This window comes from Geotrypetes seraphini, chromosome 11 (genome assembly GCF_902459505.1).
Source record: "Geotrypetes seraphini chromosome 11, aGeoSer1.1, whole genome shotgun sequence".
Taxonomy (NCBI): Eukaryota; Metazoa; Chordata; class Amphibia; order Gymnophiona; family Dermophiidae; genus Geotrypetes; species Geotrypetes seraphini.
In genome coordinates, this window is record NC_047094.1 from 137332043 (window position 1) to 137355635 (window position 23593).

The 23593-nt window shown below is 42.9% G+C and overlaps 1 protein-coding gene across 7 annotated transcripts in view; it reads right to left on the bottom strand.

The window, feature by feature from the left end:
- Positions 1-23593, bottom strand: part of ITCH (itchy E3 ubiquitin protein ligase) — a 92057-nt gene that overhangs the window by 40693 nt on the left and 27771 nt on the right. For all 7 annotated transcript variants that reach the window (XM_033914187.1, XM_033914180.1, XM_033914184.1 and 4 more), the window contains 6 exons: positions 18080-18170; positions 17040-17181; positions 12005-12129; positions 10678-10815; positions 8763-8814; positions 5205-5368 (listed from right to left, as the gene is read on the bottom strand). In XM_033914187.1, the coding sequence (XP_033770078.1) occupies positions 5205-5368; positions 8763-8814; positions 10678-10815; positions 12005-12129; positions 17040-17181; positions 18080-18104 (646 nt within the window). In that variant the 5' untranslated portion in view covers positions 18105-18170. The remainder of the gene's footprint in view (positions 1-5204; positions 5369-8762; positions 8815-10677; positions 10816-12004; positions 12130-17039; positions 17182-18079; positions 18171-23593) is intronic.

The following is a 23593-nucleotide window of genomic DNA, read 5'->3' on the forward strand; positions in this document are numbered from 1 at the left end:
AGGAGCTGAGGAGATGAGCGGTGAGCCCTGGTACGGTCAAGGTAGTAAGCAAGGGCACGCTTACAGTCCAGCGTGTGCAACGCCTGTTCCCCAGGATGAGAATGGGGCTTAGGGAAAAAGACAGGCAACACAATGGACTGGTTGAGATGAAAGTCCGAGACCACCTTGGGAAGGAATTTAGGATGGGTACGCAGAACCACCTTGTCATGGTGAAAAACAGTGAAAGGTGGGTCGGCGACCAGTGCATGCAGCTCACTAACCCTCCTGGCAGAGGTGATGGCAATGAGGAAAAGCACCTTCCATGTAAGAAATTTGAGTGAAGTTGTGGCAAGAGGCTCAAACGGAGGTTTCTTTAGTGCTGATAAAACCACATTCAGGTCCCAGACGACTGGAGGAGGCTTCAGAGATGGTTTGACATTGAAGAGGCCTCTCATGAACCGGGAAACCAGGGGATGAGCCGTAAGAGGTTTTCCGAGGATAGGCTCATGGAACGCAGTGATGGCACTGAGGTGGACTCTGATTGAGGTCGACTTGAGGCCAGCGTCGGAGAGAGAGAGCAAATAGTCCAGTACGATTTCCACCGCCAATGAGGTGGGATCTTGATGATGAAGCAGACACCAAGAGGAGAACCGGGTCCACTTCTGATGGTAACATTGGAGGGTGGCCGGTTTCCTTGAGGCATCCAGAATACGACGGACAGGCTGAGATAGATTCTCTGGAGAGGTCAGCCCGAGAGAAACCAAGCTGTCAGGTGGAGCGAGGACAGATTGGGATGCAGTAGAGACTGATGCTGCTGTGTAAGTAGAGTAGGAAACACAGGAAGAGGAATGGGCTCCCTGAAGCTGAGCTGGAGTAGGAGGGAGAACCAGTGTTGGCAAGGCCACCGAGGGGCGATGAGAATCATGGTGGCTTTGTCCCTGCGGAGTTGAATAACGTCCGCAACATCAGAGGTAGTGGAGGAAAGGCATAGAGGAACCGATCCGTCCAGTCGAGCAGGAATGCATCCGGGGCCAGACGATGAGGAGAGAAGAGTCTGGAACAGAACTGGGGCAGCTGATGGTTGTGAGGAGCTGCAAAGAGGTCCACCTGAGAGGTGCCCCACTGAGCAAAGATGGAGCGGAGTGTGGGGGGATCCAGAGTCCACTCGTGAGGTTGAAGGATGCGGCTGAGATTGTCGGCCAGGGAGTTCAGTTCACCCTGGATATAGACAGCCTTGAGGAAGAGACTGCGGGCCGTGGCCCAGGTCCAGATGCAGATGGCCTCCTGACAGAGGAGGGGAGATCCGGTGCCGCCTTGCTTGTTTATGTAGTACACGGCGACTTGGTTGTCTGTGCACAGGAGAAGAACCTGAGGGTAGAGAAGGTGCTGGAAGGCCTTGAGGGCATAGAACATGGCCCTGAGTTCCAGGAAATTGATGTGATGTTGACGCTCCTGAGGGGTCCAGAGTCCCTGAGTGCGAAGTTCTCCCAGGTGAGCTCCCCATGCATAGGGGGAGGCATCTGTGGTTATGATCATGGAATGAGGGGGTAGATGAAAGAGTAGACCCCTGGAAAGATTGGATGAGTTCAACCACCATTGAAGAGATTGCTGAAGAGACGATGTCACAGATATGGGATGAGAAAGAGGATCGGTGGTCTGTGACCATTGGTTGGCTAGAGTCCATTGAGGTGTCCTGAGGTGGAGTCGCGCCAGAGGAAGCACATGGACTGTCGAGGCCATGTGGCCCAGGAGGACCATCATCTGCCGAGCTGGAATGGAGTGATGAAGGAGCACCTGGTGGCAGAGGTGGAGCAGGGTCCGTTGGCGGTCGGAGGGGAGAAACGCCCTCATGAGCGTGGTGTCGAGAACGGCTCCAATGAACTGAAGTCGCTGTGTGGGAAGCAGATGCGACTTGGGGTAGTTGATCTCAAACCCCAGGAGATGGAGGAAGGAGATGGTGTACTGAGAGGCTTGTAGCACAAGTGGAGACGTAGGTGCTTTTACCAACCAATCGTCCAAGTAGGGGAACACCTGGAGGTTGTGAGCCCTGAGAAAGGCCGCCACCACAATAAGGCACTTGGTGAACACCCTGGGCGATGATGCGAGGCCAAAGGGTAGCACCTTGTACTGATAGTGGCGGTGCTGTATCTGAAATCGGAGGTAGCGACGTGAATTCAGATGGATTGGAATGTGAGTGTAGGCCTCTTTGAGGTCCAGGGAACATAGCCAGTCGTGTTGAGAGAGAAGAGGATAAAGCGTGGCCAGGGAAAGCATTCTGAATTTTTCCTTGACCAGACACTTGTTGAGGTCCCGGAGATCGAGGATGGGACGAAGGTCTCCTGTCTTCTTGGGAACCAGGAAGTAGCGGGAGTAAAATCCCTGACCCCCTTGGTCTGTGGGAACCTCTTCGATGGCATTGAGGAGAAGGAGGGATTGGACCTCCCTTAGGAGGAGAAGGGACTGGGAGGAGTGGGACGCAGACTCTATAGGAGGGTTGTCTGGTGGAAGAGTCTGGAAGTTGAGAGAGTAGCCGTGGCGGATGATGTTGAGGACCCACAGGTCTGATGTGATGACCTCCCAACGTTTGAGGAAGAGGTGGAGACGTCCTCCGATTGGCTGAGGAAGAGGTAACGATGGTGGAAGACTGGCTATGCCCTGGAGAAAGGAGTCAAAAGGGCTGAGATGGTTTTGACGGAGGAAGAGGTTTGGCAGGTTGGTGAGATTGAGAGCGAGCCTGAGTGTGTTGCTGTTGACGAGGTCTGTGAGGCTGCTGTTGGGGCGGGTTGAGAGGCCTGGCCGAGAACCTGCGCTGGTAAGAGGACTGTGGTCTATAAGGACGAGCAGGTGGAGTCTTCTTTTTAGGTTTTACCAGAGTGTCCCATCTGGTCTCATGTGCTGAGAGCTTCTGGGTGGTGGAATCCAGGGACTCCCCAAAAAGTTCATCCCCAAGACAGGGTGCGTTAGCTAGACGGTCTTGGTGGTTGATGTCAAGATCAGATACCCTCAACCAGGCCAGACGTCGCATGGCAACAGCTATGGCAGACGCTCGGGAGGTCAGCTCAAAGGAATCATAAATAGAGCGCACCATGAATTTCCGCAGTTGAAGAAGGCTGGAAATGTGTTGTTAAAAGAGTGGAACTCTGCGTTCAGGGATGTATTTTTGTAGGGCGGATAGTTGCTGTACGAGATACTTCATATAAAATGAGAAGTGAAATGTGTAATTATTCGCCCTGTTGGCTAGCATGGCATTTTGATAAAGGCGTATGCCAAACTTATCCATCGTTTTGCCTTCTCTGCCAGGAGGGGTGGAGGCATAAACACTGGAGCCCTGAGTTTTCTTTAATGTAGACTCAACTAGGAGAGACTCATGGGGCAATTGAGGTTTGTCAAAACCCGGAATTGGGATGACCCTGTATAGGCTGTCAAGCTTACGAGGAGCTCCGGGGACAGTGAGTGGATTTTCCCAATTTTTATAAAAAGTTTCCTGCAGTATGTCATGGACGGGTAACTTGAGGAACTCTTTGGGAGGTTGTTCAAAGTCTAAGGCATCCAGAAAGGCCTGGGACTTTTTGGAGTCGGACTCTAAAGGAATAGAAAGAGCCGCCGACATCTCCCTGAGGAATTTGGTGAAAGAGGATTGCTCAGGCTTGGAAGTGGTATCGGGCACTGAGGGTTCCTCGTCTGTGGATGATGCGTCCTCCTCGGTACCGGGTGGGGATTCTTCCCATAAGTCCGGGTCCCTGATATCAGTGTGCGCACGCCGAGATGTCGGGGTGGAAGGCTCGGTGTGGCGGGTCTTAGAAAGAGACTTGCCAGAGCGCATGGAGACGGTACCGGGAGAGGAAGACCGGTGTTGACCCCGGTCCCGGGAAGAGCAGTGCCATTCTGGGTCCCGGGGAGACCGGTGCCCTTCCTGGTCCCGAGGAGGATCGACCTCAGAGCGGGTCTGTACCACAGGACGAGAACGGAGTGGTTCAGCCGAGAGGATCGGCATGGAAGTGTTGAGTGGCACCGAGGGGGGTGGACACCGGTGGGATGGTGCGAGGCTCGGGCCGGTCTGGTACCGAAAGAAGTGGTGCCAATAGGGTCGGTAGCAGGTGCTGGAGTTGTTGCTGCAGCTGTTCCTGCAATTTGTCTTGGAGTATGGCCGCGATGCGGTCATCCAGGGGTGGCACCGGTACCGCTTTTTTCTTTTTCGGTTCCATAGGTGCTGCTCCACGCCCCGGCGATGAGGAGGCCGATGACGAGGCACTCTCCGAGATCGGGGCGGAGCGTTTGCGGGGTCGGCGTGAGGCCGGGAGGACCGGCGTCGCCACTGTGGCAGGTGGGTGCTCAAGGGAGGTGGAAGGCTTCTTAGCCGGCTTACCTGGTGCCAGCGACCCCGAGGAAGGATCGGGCGTCGAAGTGGTCGGTGCCGTCTTTTGCGGTACCGTCGACGTCGCTGCAGGTTCCATAGTAGATCCGGTACCGAAAAGGATGTTCTGCTGGATCTGCCGATTTTTTAAGGTGCGTTTTTTAAGAGTGGCACAGCGGGTGCAGGTGTCAGCCCGATGCTCTGGACCCAAACACTGTAGGCACCAATTGTGTGGGTCAGTGAGAGAGATCGGGCGTGCACACCGCTGGCACTTCTTAAAGCCCGGTTGAGGGGGCATGAAGGGAAACACGGCCTCCGCAAAATCAAAGCCGGAGGCTTGTATGATGGCAACAGGCCCCGCCGGGGCCGGCCTGAAAAATAAAGAAAAAAACAAAGGGTTTTTTTTTTTGTTTTTTTTACAATTTAGAACGGAAAAGAAACCCGAAAGGAAAAAGAGAAAAAACAAGAAAATAACGCGAGCGGGAAGGCAAAAAGGAAGTTTTCAACGGCCGTTGAAACCACATGCGTCTTCTTCGCTCCGCGGAAACGAAGAAACTGGGGACCACGCACTCCTCCGTCGGGCGGGAAGGCACTCGCGCATGCGCGGTGTGGCCAACTAGAACTTTCTAGTGAAAAATGTCCGTACCGGGGCTCCGTCGGTGATGTCACCCATACGTTAAGAATATGCTGCCTGCTTGTCCTGGGATAATAGCAGCGACTGTGAAATATCTAACTCTACCTCAAGATAACCAGCTAATTTTTGTCCAATGAGCTGCTAGGACAAAAGTTAACCATTTCAACATCAGCCTCAGTGTTTGCTCCTATGGCATTTCTTAGCTCTGGTGGTGACTCACAGCAAAGGGTCACATACCTGAAATAGAGAGTCTGTATGGTGTAGGGGGAGGTGGTCTTGAAGGCCTTGGGGGAATAACAGGTTTAAGGCCACCATTGGAAAGTGCTGGAGAATTTCCATTTATCACCCTACTTTCACTGGTCCCAGAATCTTCACAGATATCAGAGGTAGCTATACTCGTGCTTGAAAATGAAGAAGAAAAATATACACAAAATTATCTTCGGATGAGGCATTTGGCATGAAATTCCATTACTAAGCAGGTGACCTGAATTCAATTCTTATATCTGCTCTTTGTTGGAGGGATTTTTTTCGCTCATTGCAGCAGAGATCATACATTGCTTCTCAGGGGTATTATCAGGACACGTGTACCCGGTTACCAAGCAAGTTGTGGTCTTGTTGCCTTTCATGGAGAACTTTTAGGGGTCCTTTTACTGAAATGCTGTGTGATTTTGTAGTTACAAGATGTTAACTGTTGGGGGGGGAAGGAAAGAGCACGCACACTCCCAGCATCTCCCCAGTTAACACCGCAGTAGTGTCCTCATCTCCTGTTGTGCATTATGAAACAAAAGAAAACCAGCACGACAATGCACCTAGCAAAATGATTGTGTTGCGCTGGTTTTCCTTCATTTCACAGTGTTTATGTGAGGTGGGGCGAGAAAAACAGACTCCTGAAGGCAGCAGATTTTGCAGAAACACAGGCCATGTTGGGTTCCAGTGCACACCATTCAATACTGTGATATGTTGCTTTATCCCGTTGTGATTTTAATACTTTTTATGACAGTTTCCTGGTGTCATCCAGATAATAATAATAATAATAATAATAATAACAGCTTACATACCGCAATACCGTGAAGTTCTATGCGGTTTACAAAAGATTAAGCAAAGGTACAAATTGACTGACTTCAAGAGGGGAAGAAGAAAGAGAAGTAATTAGACAGGAAATTCATTGTTGAGGAGAAAAGTGATCAAAAGGACAGTAGGTCGCTATTGAGAGGAAAGAGATAAGTGGATCAGTTGTCAAGATGTTTTAGGAACAGGTGTGTTTTTAGACGTTTCCTAAATTCCTCATAAGTAGAGGGCGAAAGTAATTGTTCTAGGTCTTTACCCCATGATACTGAGTCCCGGATTCTGTAACCAGCGCAGTTTTCAGTGGCCACCGAATGCATGTCAATTATGCAACGGTGCCAAGTACAGACTCGCACCTCCAGCAAAGGTATGCACTGGAAATGGAGGCCAGGGTTTTCCAGGCATACATTTCTGGCACTTACCTAGGATGTGCATCGCTTTAGGCCACCTAACGCCACTTCTGGCATTAGCCACACCCACAGTGCCTATGGAGGCATGATTCCAATTTTTTAGGTGCCATAAAACTCAGTTAAAAACGTTACTTTTTTTTTTTTTTTTTACTGAGCTTGGGCACCTACCTGCGCCGATTAGAGAATTCAGGCCTGAGTGACTCTCTCCACTTTTTTTGTTTGCTGCATTTTTGTGTTTGCTTTACCCCTTTGTTTTTTTGCTAATAAAAAAAAAATCTAAAAACTGCCCTTTAGTTATTTAAGCCTAGTTTGTGTCATTTTAAGTATGCCATTTCTTGCTAATAGTAGCTTTTATTGAGAAATGAAGTGTTTTAAAGGAATCTGGGGAATGTATAGCAGGAGGAGTTTGATTAATCTTTGTAGGCTGTGATGGTTGATCAGGGATAGGCTTTTAAGTGTTTCTAAAAGTATTTTATGTGTTATAATTATGCATTTATTATGATTTGCTTCAAAGCTCAACTAGTGATGTATGGAATTAAATGTAAATAAATATAACGAAAACATAAGAAAATCTTGATCAACAACACAGGCCACAGGTTCCCAAACCTGTCTTAGGAGAACCCCAGCCAGTCATACATGGGGGTAGCTGCTGCTTGCCCTAGGACTGGTAGCCTGGAATCTTGCTACTCTCTGAGATTCTGGGAATGTTGCTACCATTTGGGTTTCTTCCAGGTTACTTGTGACCTGGCTTGGCCACTGTTGGAAACAGGAAGATGGGCTAGATGGGCCAATATGGCTAGTCTTATGTTCTTATTGCATGCATATTAACTGCAGATATTCTAAAAATCTAACTGACTGGGGGTCCCCCAGGACAGATTTGGAAAAATCTTTCCATAAACTCTTGGTTGTAAGTCATGAGAGCTGGCAGAGGACGGGATAATTCAACATCTTTATTCTACAAAATAGTGAGATCAGTTAAGTTTCTGAATAATTAGGGAAAAGAAGATCATGATCTGTGCAGGTCAAATAGTCAAATTAGGCTCATGAACTTGTACCTTTGCTTGAATTCAGATCTTGTGCACTGGGAAGTGTTAAAAGGAATGAAAATAAAGCAGTGTGTGGGGCTGACAGAATGAACAGTACATTTAATGTTTTCCAATTTAGCCCATGATGATTGCAAGTCTACAAATATCTGTGTTACCTGTGGGCCTACAAGCTAATTTTCAAAGGGAAACCTTCTCCTTGAAAACTCCATGGCCAATATAAGAAGATTTGGGGACCATTAACAGATTTTTGTAATGATTGATATCATTTTTCCCATAATAAGATACTAGATAAAGGAGGGGGGGTAGGTTTATTCTCTTTATCATAAAATATAAATAAATTATCATAATAGTTGTTATATTGTGTGCAACTAACAAAATAAGGGGAGGGAAGGGGATTCATAATTGAATAATAGTTGATAAAATTATTACATTTTATATGATGTCTAAAATTGTAGTAAGGATTATATAAGATATGTTGTATGTACAGTATGTTATGGAGATATCAAGTGTATACTTAAGGTAATTGTATGAATCTTTATGACACACTTGTTGTTATATGAAAAAATTAATAAAAAATGTTAAAACAAAGAAAACTCCATGGCCATCATTTGCTGAACAGATTTTATTTTTTTTTATTTTAAATAACACATTTTGTAGTTGAAAAGTAGGCAGGCTAAATAAACACCATGAGGAGATGCCAAATAGTCTCCGTGTGAGCTTTAGCCAGCCCCTTCCTTCTCACATGTGCCGCTGACAGTGGTCTATTGGTTTTAATATAATCGCTTTTCATGGGTAATGTTAGGTGGTATATAAGAGTTAAAAACGAAGTTTATCTGATAGGATAGCTAAAGATCTAAAGAATAGAGGTGGAGAGTGTATGGGGAGTGTGTAGTGCAGTGGTTAGAGCTACATCCTCGGCACCCTGAGGTTGTGGGTTCAAATCCCGCACTACTCCTTGTGACCCTGGACAAGTCACTTAATCCCTATTGCCCCACCGGGACAGTTAGAGAAAAATGCGTGAGTACCTGAATAATCTGTAATCCGCATAGACTTGTAGGATAAGCGGAATATAAATTATTAAAGAAAAAAAAAAAAGTGGTCTTAAGTTTCCCTGCAGACAGGAACGGACAATTTGAAAAGGATTCCTTGTATGTTATCTACTCATTTCCCATGTATTTACTTTATTACAGATATTATAGAATGTTAAAAATTTCTGAGCAAAATAAATATATCCAAAGAGCTTTCAGACGTTTTTTATTTGCCTGCTTTCTTACCTTAATGAAAGTGCATCATTCTGTGTCCGAGATCCATTAGTTTGTGTAGTGTCTACAATATCAAGAAACACAGCAAAGCAAATAACTTACATCAGATACTAAATCCATTTTAATACCACTGTTACACTATTAAATGTTGCTGGAACTGGCTAAAGTTGCATCTGGAAATAAAAAGGAAAACGGAACAATCTCCTGTAATGGTCAAACCCATTCAGTGGATAACTGAAAGAGCTCTATTGGCTGAAAATTGGGTGTCAGGTCAAAAGCGTGACAGGATAAAGGTGCGCCCAGACAATTGAGCGCAGCGTGGAGGCGCGCACCGCTCTAAATTACTGTTTTTAGGGCTCCGACGGGGACATCGTGCCGCGTTGTGGGGGGGTTGTAACCCCCCACATTTTACTGAAAACTTCACTTTTTCCCTGTTTTTAGGGAAAAAGTTAAGTTTACAGTAAAATGTGGAGGGTTACAACCCCCCAAACCCCCATAACGCCGGCACAATGTCTATTAAGTAAAGTGGGGGGGGGGGTTCCCCCCCACGCCCCCCCATCGGAGCCCTAAAAACAGTAACTTAGAGCGGCGTGCGCCTCCACGCTGCGCTCAATTGTCTGGGCGCGCCGTTGTCTATGAACCGAAAATTGAGTTTAGAATCAATTATAAATTATTGCTGCTGGTTGGGATGTTAAAGCAGAACTTGGCTGTACCATCTAGAAAGGAGCTAAGTTTGAAGATGGTGAGAGAGAAGGTTTTTTCATGTCACGGTCCAGAAGAATGGAATAAGCTTCCATCTTTCATTAAGCAAGAAAAGAGTTTGAAGGCCTTCAAGAAATTGGTTCTATTGTCTGATATATACAGTACGACTTTATTGGCGATGCTGCGATTGTTTTATGGCATGTTCATTGAGCTGATCTATTTGGAATAGGAAGATTGTCTGGAGAGATTAATGTTCTTATGTCAGTTTGTCATGTAATTTGGTCTCAGCCCATGTACCTAAGGCCCCACCCATAGGAGGGGCCTTAGGAGCCTGTGGGATGGGCAGGAGAAGAGCAGGCCTGCCGGACGGACAGTGGGAAGACCCAGCCAGGCAACCAACCTTCTAGGTGAGCCCCGGGTGAGTGGGGGACCGGGGGGGGGGGTCTGGCAGAAGGGATTGGGCAGCCCTCCTGCCGGTGATCTTCGGGGAGGGGTGGGGGGGTTTGTTGGGGGGTTAAGCAAGAGAGATTGGGCACCCTCCTGCCATGATCATACGTGGGGAGGTGGGCAATCTTTGGGCAGGAGGGGTTGAGCTCCCTCCTGCTGTGATTGTTCGGGGGGGGAGGGATGCTGTGGCTGCTATACTTATCACAGCAGGGAGAACCCTTGCCGCAATAAGTATAGCAGCTGCATCTACAGTAGCCCGGTTCTGTAACCGGCGTCTGTAACATGAACGTCAATTACAGAATTGGGTTTATTTTGGGTGGGCGCAGACCCGATTCTGTATAGGACGCCCGTCCCAGGCATTCTAAACAGAATCCAAGTACCTATGTTGCCTTTATATATATATATATATATATATATATATATATATATATATATATAAATGCACCTTCTTGAACTTTTCACATACTGTATGTACTCTCTTATAAGAATTACCCCCTTAGTAAACTTACAGGAGTCCAGGAAGAATTCTTCCCACATCAGATTTTAAAATTTGATTAAAAACTCGACCATGTTGCATTAAATCAATTATTAAATGTCAGTGTTTACATAGTGCTACTTGCAAAATTTAAAAAAATGTGTTCAATTTTTTAAAATTGTTTTGTATAAAATTCCTCCAGAAGTTTTTCAAAAGCTTTCATTTGCCTTCATAAAAGCCTGTGAACAGTAGTTTCTCCTTGCCTTTATTCTTCTAGGCTATCAAGATCTCAGTGGGACTTACTGTTTATACAAGTTGCATCCCCATTAGTTAAAAGCTCAGGATCTACTTGCATCCCATCTAGACAAACTGACAAGTCTCCGACCGCTTCTCCCTGTTCTCTGTCACCCTGAAGCTGCAAGGACATCACCACCTCCTCCACTGAAACAAAAATGCAGCATGTTAAAATATAATACAAGCAACAATACGGTCACAGCACCTGTTTTCAAAATTCTGTGTAATTTAATTTAAATCATATCATCCCGAGCCGTCTATTCCATGCTTTGGGGGAACAGCATTTATGTCGCTAAACACTTTGCTGGACGGTATAGATGGTCGTTCGTTCTGACCTTTATCTTCTATCATTTACTATGTCATGGGTCTTTGACTTTTTTATCTTGCGATATACTAATTATTTGTGGGCAGTGCTTTTGTAATGATCAATGAATGTGTAGCCTGAGTCCAAAACAAACATGTTTAACTCAGCAATTAGGTTTCTCTGGACAGGATCAGACAAGTCACTCCAAGATTCTAGACAGAATGACTTCAACAATTTCAAAAATCCACTTCGCTCAAGCAACTATCTTACTCTAAAGTGTGCTTTTAAACAAGCATTTCACCAGTGTGATAAAATCCCCATTTGAGAAGCACATACACCAACATTCAAGCAGTATTTAAAGTAATGCGCATGAGTCAAGTCTCTTTCATTTGAAAGGAAGCTCTGGGATTAGAGGGCATAGGATGAAGTTAAGAGGTGATACTTTTTACAGAAAAGGGTAGTAGATGTGTGGAACAATCTCCTGGTAGAGATGGTGTCTGAATTCAAGAAAGCCTGGGATAAGCATATGGGATCTCTTAGAGAGAGGAGGAGATAGTGGATGTTGCGGATGGGCAGACTGGATGGGCCATTTGGCCTTTATCTGCCATCATGTTGCTGTTTCTATGTTTAATCATTTTATGGTAACCAAAGATCTTTTCAAAATCAGAAAAACAATTTACTTTCATAGTCAGTTAGACCAGATCTTGTACCTCTCTCACAGGTTGGTCCCTCTCTCTGAAAGACATCATAATATATGTTCCAAACACAATCTTTCTGGTACTTTGCTGAAGCACTTGTGTCTATGCCAAGGACCTTCCATGCCCAAATCTTAAAATTTCATATGCAAAAAACAGCACCTTTCAGGAAAGATGTGTTAAACTCAAGGTGTCAACTACCTTTCAAGGGACACAAAACCCAATACTTATAGCCCCGGACAGGTACAGGAAAGAATATTGGGAGTGTTCAAATCCCCACAGAGCTGTAGCTTAAGTCTTGGTATAGAAGGACTATGGACTTTTTCCAAATACTCACGTTTCATGTTGTTAGTCTTCAACGTCTCATAAATGTTTAGTGTAGCGCTTCCTAGTAAAACATCAGACTTCAACGTTTGATGACTCCAGACTCGAAAATTCAATTTACTGATGGGAGTTACAATTCTAAACAGAAATACACACACGCAAAAAAAATCAAAATGACTGCAGAAGCCTTTATTGAACATCCATCTCAAGTTTATTAAAAATTTGATATACCACCTTATCATATATTTCAAGGTGGTTGGGCAATTCAAATTAGGGTAATACAGAAAGTGTATCAAAACAATTAACATAAAAGGACTACAAAGAGAACACCTAGACAAATTATAAAATGACTGGGCAAACAGGTACGAAAGGGAAAAGGGAGAAAAACAAGAGGGGAAATGGACCAAGACAAGTTTAAAAATCCTCATAAGGACAAGTTAGCTTGATTTGGGTAAAGGTTCAAATAGTGAAATAAATATTTACAGTTTATTCAACTTGATATGCCGCCGTATCAGAAAAGTCAAGGCAGTTCACAAGAACAAATAAAGAAGACATACAGAGAGATACAAACCAAGACTTCAAAGGTCTCCAAGGTGGCCAGAAAGCCATACTGACTAGATTGATGTCAGAAAACCAGGTATTATTAAATCACTAAACCTTACCAAATATCTGAGTGGCCTGTATTTTTAGGTCAGGGGTGTCAAAATCTGTGTGAAGATGTTTCTTAAATATCACAGGAATGTGCAGAAGTGATAAGTGAAATTGGTAGAAATGTGTAGAGTCTAGAAACAAACTAGAAAGAAATCTGGGACTCACTGAGGAGCAAACCTGGTCTCAACAAAGGTCTGTTTTTTTGTGAGGGTGCCTTTGAAGTACCTGCTGCTACATTCATTGGAGGCTTTTTTTCTCCCTCTTAAGTTTTGTCATATGGGTTAGAAACCCCCCTTTTATAAAGCTACATTAGGCTTTTTTATCACCGGCCACAACAGTATTAACTCTGACCAGGGCTGTGGAGTCGGTAGATAAATGTTCCGACTCAGACTCCTCAGTTTTTTGTACTTCTGACTCCGACTCCAGGTACCCAAAATTTCCTCCGACTCCACAGCCCTGGCTCCGACTCTCATAAAACTCCTATAAGCATCGGAGCTAATACTGCCGTGGCTAGTGATAAAAAAGCCTAACGCGGCTTCATAAAGCAGGGGGGTGAATTTATAATTTTTGTAAGTCGTATCAGAGTCTGATTTAAAATTGAAAAAGGTGCCAAGTGTTAGTAAAATCATTTTGGGCTTCTTTTTACAAAGCTGCGCTAGAGATTTATAGCGCAAGCCGGCGTGCTGAATGCTCCGACGCTCATAGGAATTAAGGACATGGCTAAAGCATGACAACCCAAATTACACTATTAGACTAGGGTTTAGGGTTAAGCTTGTTTTGCAAATGATCGGGAAACAAATTCCCCTGTATGCTCCATACCAATCAGCTGGTAATAGAAGGTCACACGGTTCATGGCTTCTAGTGTGCTATCTGCACCTGCTTTCCACTTAGGCCCGCACTCCTGGGTACTGGCACTGTTCCAGATCTACTGCTTCTAGTAATCATTCTGTAGGTCTAGTCATTCAGTAACCTTGTGCTGGAGATTTAGTTTTTGGTTAATATCCAGTCCCATCAGGCGCGCTGATGTGCAGAGATTCCCAGGCCGCACACCTAATAATGATTAATGAATTCGCCAGTTTTGGAATTTAGCTTGAAAATCCGGAACTTCTGTTTATCAAGACCAACAGAATTTTTTTTTAATTATGAAGAAAACTGCAAAAAAGTACCTAAGAACAAGTAATTTAATTCAGTGATATGCAAAAAAAGACCAATACTAAATAAAGAGAAACCGGGTGAAGAAGCTAAGACTTGGTACCTTTTCTTAGATTGCGACAAATTTATGATGAGCTTTCGAAGTAATTTGAATTAATAATCTGAAGTAGAAGGGTTACCTGCGAAAGCTCATCATAAAATGCATTGAGTCAGTCCAGTAAAAAAGGTATCGCCTTATTTCCTTTCTTTTATTTCTATATATTACCTTGAAAAGTGGACTAATATGGCCACACTATTTCTTTCTGATAGAAAGTACAATGTAATGTCTCTGGCAGTAATGTAAAGAGAACCAGGATTGTAAGGGATACCATTTAAAGAGAAATAAAAAGAATTAAAGAAAAAAATAATTAAGTCACGAATAAAAAACAAATGTGTGACGTAGCACTTACAGGGACATTTAAGAAGAAATCAAGCCCTGACTTGTAGTGCTCTGGGCCTCAAATCTAAGAAACTGTTCTTTTTCTTGAGTTGCCCAAATGACACATGTAGAACATTTTCAATTTAATGATCCACTCCCAGTCAGGTTCCAGATGGAAGTTCATCTATTAATGCTTCTTAATCACCAATTCCACATCCTAATTTCCCTTTAGGCTCCTCCCTCCACCTAACTTCTTCAAAGTCAAAATCGACAGCATAGCAATGATGGCAGATGAAAGTCCCAAATGGCCCATCTATTCTGCCCAGCAAGGTGTCTAGGGTTGTAACCGTGGCATACAAGTTTCCCTCCATGCTTTCCAAGGTTGCAATTACCACTCTGTGGTTTCTCCTCACACTTTTCATAAACATAGTAACATAGTAAAGGTGGCAGATAAAGACCTGAACAGTTAACTTGTCTCTTCTTTCTGGGCCAAAGTCTGGTCTTGTCCTAGGTTCCAAATGCTGAAGTTGCCGTCTAAGCTCACTCCAGCCTATCCAACCATCCCTTTGTTTGCAGGACATCTACCGTAAAGTCTGGCCAATAACATCCTCCTGTTCCATATTAGTGGAGTTCCCATTGATGCCCACCACAGCCCACCCTACACCAAATCACAATATATGGAACACTGTTCAATACCAGCCTTTATGTTTCTCTGTTTTTAATATTTCTATTCCACTGTTGGTTTGGGATGACTTGTCATTGCGTGCAGATTGCTCCAGTGCTTTATTTCCATGGTCTTGTCATTAGGGGATCCTCCGATTTTCCCATGCCCTTCTGAATTCCGTTACAGTTTTTATCACCACCATCTCATCTGGAAGGCCATTCCTGACATCCACCACCCCTTCCTTAGAAAATATTTTCTGATGTTGTTCCTGAGAGTAGCTTCATATCTTGTCCCTTAGATGTAGTTTCCTTGTCTTTGGTAAATATATAGAGTATATATATATATATATATATATATATTTTTTTTTCTTTTAATTTATAATCTTAGTATGTAAACATCTGTATATATTCCATTGCCCCTTCTCTTAGGTATACATATTTAAGTCCTCAAGTCTCACGTGTCTTTTTGTATGGACCCTGCACCACTTTGCCTGACTCTCTCGACACCAACCTCTTCTGGTCCTTTCTGAAGTAAAATCTCCAAAATGGACCACAGTATTCCAAGTGAAACTTCAAACTTTTGATGTGAGAGACAGTCTCAGATGAAACCTTCTAAACCACGGCAAAGGATCACTTAAATGTAACAGATGCAGAAACCATAGGAATTAAAAACAAACAAAAAAATCAAACTTCTTTTCTGGTTGATATTTCTCAGTGATTCTACCTTATTTCCTAAAGCATTTCCCCCTAAACATAAGTATCCTTCTTGTATCTGAAACATTTTGCCTTTATGGCGTCACAATGGGTAGCGAGAGACTGGACTTGTAAGTTCTGGAACTTCTGAGGTATATCATGAATCTGTCAGCCACGTTAGAAACATGTGACAGAGGTTAAGGAATGGCTTTTCAGATTGTTTTTCAATTTAATCCCATGAATGGGTGATAGTAAGATGGTAATTTGAGGCTTTAGAATCTTTCTATCTGAAAAGCTCCCTCAGAGTTTAGTCAGAAGAACCTTTTCTTCCTCTGACTCCTTAATCACTGCTCTAGTAATTCTAAAGCTAAGGACATGGCAATAAAATGTCCAGCTTACACAGGTTCCATCATGGGGACTTAAATATTATTTTTTAAACTCATTGTAAGGCATGGTACAGGGTTAGACAGGTGCTGTGTGTGGCCATGCCTCCTCTCCATTAGGAGGAGCTGTTCTCTCTTCTGTGTGTTCTTTGGTGTCTCTCTTGTGCTGCCCTTGTTCTACAAGAAGTGCCTCCTGTGTCTGGTCTGGTCTTGATGGTTGGTCTGTAGTAATACTAAAAATCAAGATCAAGTGTGCCCTTTTGCTCCACGGGAGGTTTCTGTTCTCCCTGAGCTCACCGCAAGACACCTGCATTGTAGTTTAAATGTTTAATTCTTTATGCAATGAATCCATGCATGATTTGTGTTTTAAAATTTGTATATTTATTTCATGTAGACCCCCCGACGCAGGCAGATTTGTCGAAACACGGCCTATTTTGGGTCCAATTAATGAAATGTGTTTGTCTGGAAGGCCCTTCGTGCTTTTTCTCTCTCATATGAGTACTAGACATTTTTTATGATAATTTTTAATGTTTAAAAGATTAATGCCACTAGCAAACATATAAAAAGTACTTAACTGATACATTTTAATTTAGATTTGTTCTTTTATGGGGCTCGTTTCAAAACACTTAAGACACACAAAGTACCATAGTAATCTTTGAAAATAAGTCTCTCTTATCACTGGACTGAAATACAAACATAACAAACAAGCAAAAAAATAATAAAAATCCCAGCTCAGCAGTACAATCCTAGATAGCGAAAAGCACAAATGTAATTTTAAAAATACAAGTTACACTATTAATCGCCCCCAAATAAGAATTATTTTGCAGACCTAAAAAAGTAGCTTTTGCTGACCAAACCAGGACCATACCACAGAGGAAATGCAGAGAGCCTCAAGCATAATTCAGCTTTAATGCAATTACCTGGTGCTAACTGGTAGTGTGGGCAACGGCTGGTATAACCTATCTATGGAACCCTTAATATATGAATGTTCTGTAAGAGTACAATTTTAATTAGCACCATTCAGAGATCACGTAGAGGTGATCCCTAAGAACAAAACATGTAACTTGCACTTCCCCACCAAAACCTACACTGTGAGGTGCTGCTTCCACTTCGGACTGTGCGTGTTGTTACATTTTTCCGTCTTCTTTGACTGCCCGTCCACAGAGACTTCCACATAAGGGCTGGGTCCAAACCAGTTCTTTTTATTTTCTTTTAGTTTTGCTGAAATGACTTTAAAAAAATAGGAAAGATTATTTTTTTAAAAAAACCCTCGAAGCTCTTGATTTGATATTCTTATAATGGGAAGGGCAATTTCAAAAGCATCATTTAAGTATGTAAATTCCGATTTATCTGAACAAATTGTTAAGGCTATCCCTTCCCCACCCAAAAGTACACATTAGAGATCAAACAGGTGCTCCTGATGGCTATGTAGGTCGGGGGAGGAAAATAGCAGACACAGGTTGAATGTTTAAATCACATGCAAGAAAAGCCGATACATACTTTACCTCTGAAAATGGTGCAAAATTGGCAGGCAAAAGGCACCTGTGGACTTTGCACCTATGTAGATACACTTCCCCTTCCGTATTTGCGAATTCCGTATCGACAGATTCGGTTATTCGCTATTTTTGACCCAAAATTTTTTTTAAATTTTTTGGCCTTATTTTTAGCCCTGTAAGCCCCCCCCCCCTTAAGCCTTACTTGGTGGTCTAGTGGGTTTTCAGGCAGGAGCGATCTTCCCACGCTCCTGCTCTGTGCAGATCACTCGCAGGAAATGGCTTGAGAGACTACGGGAGCTCAAGGCAGCCATTTCCTGTGAGCGATCTGCATGGGGCAGGAGCGTGGGAAGATCGCTCCTGCCTGAAAACCCATTAGACCACCAAGTAAGGCTTAAGGGGGGCTTATAGGGCTAAAAATAACTGTGGAAAGTTGGGGATAAGGGCCTGAATATTATTCGTGGTTTTTCCATATTCGCGGCCTGGCTCTGCCCCTAACCCCCACGAATACAGAGGGGGAATTGTAGTTTTAAAAATATCCCCAAGTGAACAAAGTATAAATTAAAAAAAAAAAAAAAAGAAAGATTTTTGAGTTCTATGAATGGCTTGTCACATAAGAAAGTAGAGAGACTTACTGGTGATTTGAAGTTGTGATTTCATTGTAAATCCATTGACTGACCCTGATCACAATCCACTGTCAGCTATATCACAGGCTGGACTGTGAACCTGAACAAAGAATAATACATTCAAATTATACAGGTGAAATTTACAATACATTGATATATACAATACATGCAACTAACTCTACTGACAGATGTAAAACAACTTCTGCCCAATTACTGTTACTGCTTTCTAAATGAGACTATCTAACTTCTTTAAATTTCATGTTCAATTTGACCAAGAGGGATAAAGCTAACACACACACATACCCCTCTCTCTCGTATACAGGCAGTCCCCGAGTTGCAGACCCCCGACTTAAGTACAACTCAAATATAAACCGGAACCCCCCATTTTTGGGCCAATTTTAATAAAATTCTCTCTAATTGACCACCTGAAGCAGATGAGATCAGAGTTGAGAAAAATCTTACAGAGAACATTCTAGAGGCCTTAAATTATCCCCGTGTGGATGAAAAGACAACTATAGTATTGGAACAGGCTGATATTTGGAACACACACTGTGCTAAGGCCTTAGAGAAAACGGCACTACTAAAGATGATGATCTTAGGCCCCACTCACAAATGCTCACCCGGTGTATCACCAGACCATTAAATAAAGAATAGAAACTAGAAAGGAGATAATTTGATATCCTGCCAAAGCTTAAAACAGTTCTCAGCAACTAACATTACAAAATAACAATAATTATAAAACAGAAAGGAACTCCATAAAATACAGAAAAGACCTACTCCACTCGTACGATAACACAAAGCTTTAAAATTAGGTTCAAGATGAATAAGAAGGAAGTTGGTTCCAGAGCAGAGACTGCTTTAGAGCGAGTGGACTCCCATTTTCGTCCTGTTGACGGATGGTAATACTAATCTTTTCTCTTGAAAAGATCTCATGAAGGTGTATAGGGAATGGTTAAAGAGTTCATGTGGCTAGGTTCCATGGTTTGAAACGCTTTAATTGGATAATATATGAAACCGGTAACCAATGGTAGTGAAGGAAGAGTGGCTTTTGTGTCTTAGTACGACTTAACTTGATGGCTGTATTTTGTAAAGTCTGAAGACATCCATTATTGAATTTAGATGCTCCCATGTAAATAATGTTACAATAGTCAATTTTTTATATAAAAAAGACATGTATCAGAGTATACAAATTATTATTATTGAAAAGATGTCTGTCTGTCTGATCGTAAAGACCTGAGAGTGTAAAAACCTTTTACTAATTCTGATACTTGATCTGAAAAAGTTAAATTTGATTATCTAATAACGCCAAGATATTTAAATTTACTATCCAAAAGGAATGTTTTTTTGCCATCAAAAGATAAAGTTACATCTGGTACTGATCCTTATCCCTTCAGCCAGCAGGAAAAGTTTTTATCAAGGTTTACAATTAATCTATTTTTTCCAACCATGAATTAAAAACTGTAAAGTAGTATTTATTTATTTAAAAAATGTATAGCCCGCTTAAACCTAAGCGGTGCACAAAATATATATACAATCTTCAAAAGACAATATAACACCAGATAATTTACGTTCATCTAAAAATTGTCCAGTCTAAACAAACTAGCTTTCAAGAAAAAGCCTCTACAAATTAAGTTGTCTTCAATACCTTCCTAAATGTCTGAATATCTAAGTGGTGCAGCCAAATCGTTCCATGGAGATGATCGTCTAATTTTAAGTTTAAAGGATCAATCTTTGCCAGAAGTAAGATATTGCCTGGATGAGGAAACAAATGACAAAGTTCTGCCAAGCCTTAACAGCCGCCAAAACCAATATTTCTCTTGATGCATCATTTCAACCAGTGATTTTGCTGCATACTTCACCAATAAAAGTTTCCACCAGGATCTACAAGCAGTCTTACCCAGTCATAAGAACATAAGAAGTTGCCTCCACTGGGTCAGACCAGAGGTCCATCGCGCCCAGCGGTCCGAACCCACGGCGGCCCATCAGGTCCATGACCTGTTAGGTGGTCCCTGACTTTTCCTATAACCTATCTCTACTTCTCTCTGTACCCCTCAATCCCCTTATCCTTCAGGAATTTATCTAAACCTTCCTTGAACCCCTGCAGCATGCTCTGGCCTATCACGGCCTCCGGAAGCGCGTGTCCACCACCCTCTGGGTAAAAAAGAACTTCCTAGCGTTTGTTCTAAACCTGTCCCCTCTCAATTTCTCCAAGTGACCCCTTGTACTTGTGGTTCCTCACAGTCTAAAGAATCTGTCCCTGTCAACCTTCTCTATGCCTTTCAGGATTTTGAAGGTTTCTATCATGTCTCCTCTAAGTCTCTGCTTTTCCAGGGAGAATAGCCCCAGCATTTCCAACCTGTCAGCGTATGAAACAAACTTACCCTCTTTAGCTCAATACCAGAGGGAGGTCTTGAACCAAATCATGAAAGGCCTTTGACTCCATCGACACCTGCCCTTCAAAGCAAAGGCCTCAGAGAAGGGGACACAAAAATTAAGAATGCCTCTCTAATAGGCAGCTGCCTAAAACATTAAAGAGGGCAACAATGTGCCCTCTATTTAAAAAAAAACAACCCTGATTAGAACAAGCTGAAATGTTACCAACTAGTATCTAGGCATGTTTATGTTTATAGTTAATTCTTTTTATTAACAATTATCCAAATTATATAATGCCAAAGATGGCAGATTCACAACAAACACTATACGTAACATTACACAACAGGTCTCCTTAAATATAAACATCTCATCTCTAGGAAAACTTACAGAAAAATCTGTATTTAACTCAATTGACAAGAAGAGAAAAACTGGCTGGATATAAGTCAATCTCGATTCAGACCCAGTTATAGAATAGACCTGTCCTGGGGAACCCCCAGCCAGTCGGGTTTTCAAGATATCCTTAATGAATATGCACGAGACAGATTTGCATGCCTGTCACCTCAATTATATGCAAATATCCCTAATGGATATTCATGAGGCAGATCTTGAAAACCTGACTGGCTGGGGATCTCCAAGGACAGGTTTAAGAACCAATGGAAATAGAAACAAACTCTACAGACCCACCTCTCTGTTGGAAAAAAAGCTACAGACTCAGCACCCTGAGGTTGTAGGTTCAAGCCCCACACTGCTCCTTAAGACCCTGGGCACGTCACTCAATCCCACTGGAACAGATAGGGAAAAACACTTGTAAACCATTTAGATAACCTAAATACATAAGAAAATAAAATAGTGCTGGATTTCACAGCAGCTTTTGCTCTCATGGACCAGATCATTATGCTAACCCAACTGGCCAAAACAGGTTTCAGTGGCACAGTACTTGCCTTGGTCAGATCCCATCTATCAAATAGGTAAACAGTCCATTGCCACCTTAGGCAGTGACCTGTGGAGACGACTGAATCAATCTCAGTTCTACAACTATGTGGATGGGGTGTAGCTACTCAAACCGCTGAATCAGACCTACCTAGATCCGTGAATAAATTGCCTGCCTAACATAAAACAGAGCTCCTCCAGAGGGTCTCTAACACAAGTGGTTACATACTCAACATCAAAATTCCTTAACTCACAGATTAGGAACCTTTGAGTACAGCTGTACTCAACCCTTCTGCTTGCTGATCTCCCAAATCCAAGCAACTTATCACCTGTGAAGATACTATCTTTTCTCCATAAATCAAGGCTGAATTACTGTAATGCACTTTACATTGGTGTGACTACAGTGGGTTTGCACCAGCTCCGATTCAGAATGCTGTCGCACAACTGATAAAGGTTGTAAGCAATACAATCATATCACACTATTTCTGCAAAACCTTCAGTGGCTACTAGGGCTATATTTAAAAGTACCTTTGTTCTTCAAGGTCCATGGAAGGAAAGGAAGGAAGTCTATTGCCTTTCTGTGGCTCGTATTATATATAGGTTAGTACTTATTTTGTACCTGGGACACTGGAGGGAGGAAATGGGTCAGAGTAACTCAATTTAATTTTATTAACTCAATAGAGAATTTGAACATAGAACAAAGATAGCTTGAAATATCAAACTGCAATAAAATTATAGCCCGCACTTTCAGCCATAAAAGGCTGTACAAGGATGGGAATGGTACATAAAATATATAGAAATTATAGAACAATCCCACTTTCTCCACATTCTCACCGAATCACAATCTCAAGGATTCATAATACTAGCCAAAAAGCTATGTCTTCAATTGACAACAACTAAACAATGTATAGTCTGACACATTTCATCTCTACCGGAAGCTTGTTCCACAAAATTGTCAGTAAGCCCAAAAAACATAGTGACCTAGTGCATATTAATCAAAATTCCTTAGCTGACGATCATGAATATGCCAAGAATGCAAAGTTTATGTTGAAACGCATTTAAGGTGAGACAGCAAATACACCAGACCTATCCCATGTCACTTTATTCTACATCCTCTGTAACCTGAAAGGGATCTCCCTTTATCACGCTATGTGACAGCTGTTAGTGAGCTCTCTCAGGATTCATAAGTGTGTGTGTAAGGGGGGGGTGGGGGGACAGGGGATTGAGACTTGTATACCGCCTTTTTGTAGTTTTAGAACTACACTCAAAGCGGTTTACATACAGGTACTTCAAGCATTTTCCTTATCTAATGGGGGGATTAGGTGACTCGCCCATGGTCACAAGGAGCAGCGTGGAGTTTGAGGTTGTAGCTCTAACCACTATGCCATGACCTTATACTCTGGAACACACTCCTAGAAAAGCTTTCATTTGCTTCCTGAGTTAGACAGCCTGGCATTAAGTGAAGCCTAGCTCTTCTCCAAAGCAGGACTTTCTTACTACTTGGACCATATGCAATTCTTTCCTTAAAGCTAGTCACCCTTTTCTATTTACAAAGATAAACTGCAGACCTCACAGCATGGGGGAACCACTGCTTGCCCTGGATCAGTTGCATGGAATGTTGCTACTCCTTGGGTTTTGGTCAGGTACTAAGGACCTGGATTGGCCACCGTGAGAACGGGCTACTGGGCTTGATGGACCATTGGTCTGACCCAGTATGGCTATTCTTATATGAACCAAGTATAGGACAATTAAGCTACTGTAATATCACTAATGAGGTTGGCTCTTAGGCATTGGTGGAATGAGGCATTATGACATCACAATCTCAGTTCTGGAATGTTGCTCTCATTGGGGTTCTGGAATCTTGCTATTTGAGATGTTGGAATATTGCTACTCCTTGTGTTTTGGCCAGGTACTAGTGACCTGGATTGGCCACCGACCCTGAAGAAAGCCACAGAATGGGGGCTGAAACGTCGACACAGTGAGACCCAGAAACCTGCAACAAGCAGAATGCCAGCTGCGGAAACCCCGAGAGAACACTCTTATCTAAACTTCTGATACTCTCCCTCATCTATCTAAATGCTTTACCTCCACTTGTTCCCTTTGCTGTCCGAGTGGCCAAGGAAAAAACCGGGGTCCTCCGGTCACGATCGAGGATTTTTTTTTTTTTTTGAAACAAAACAATAAGACACGACTTCCGATCGTAAAGAAAACAATAAAAGC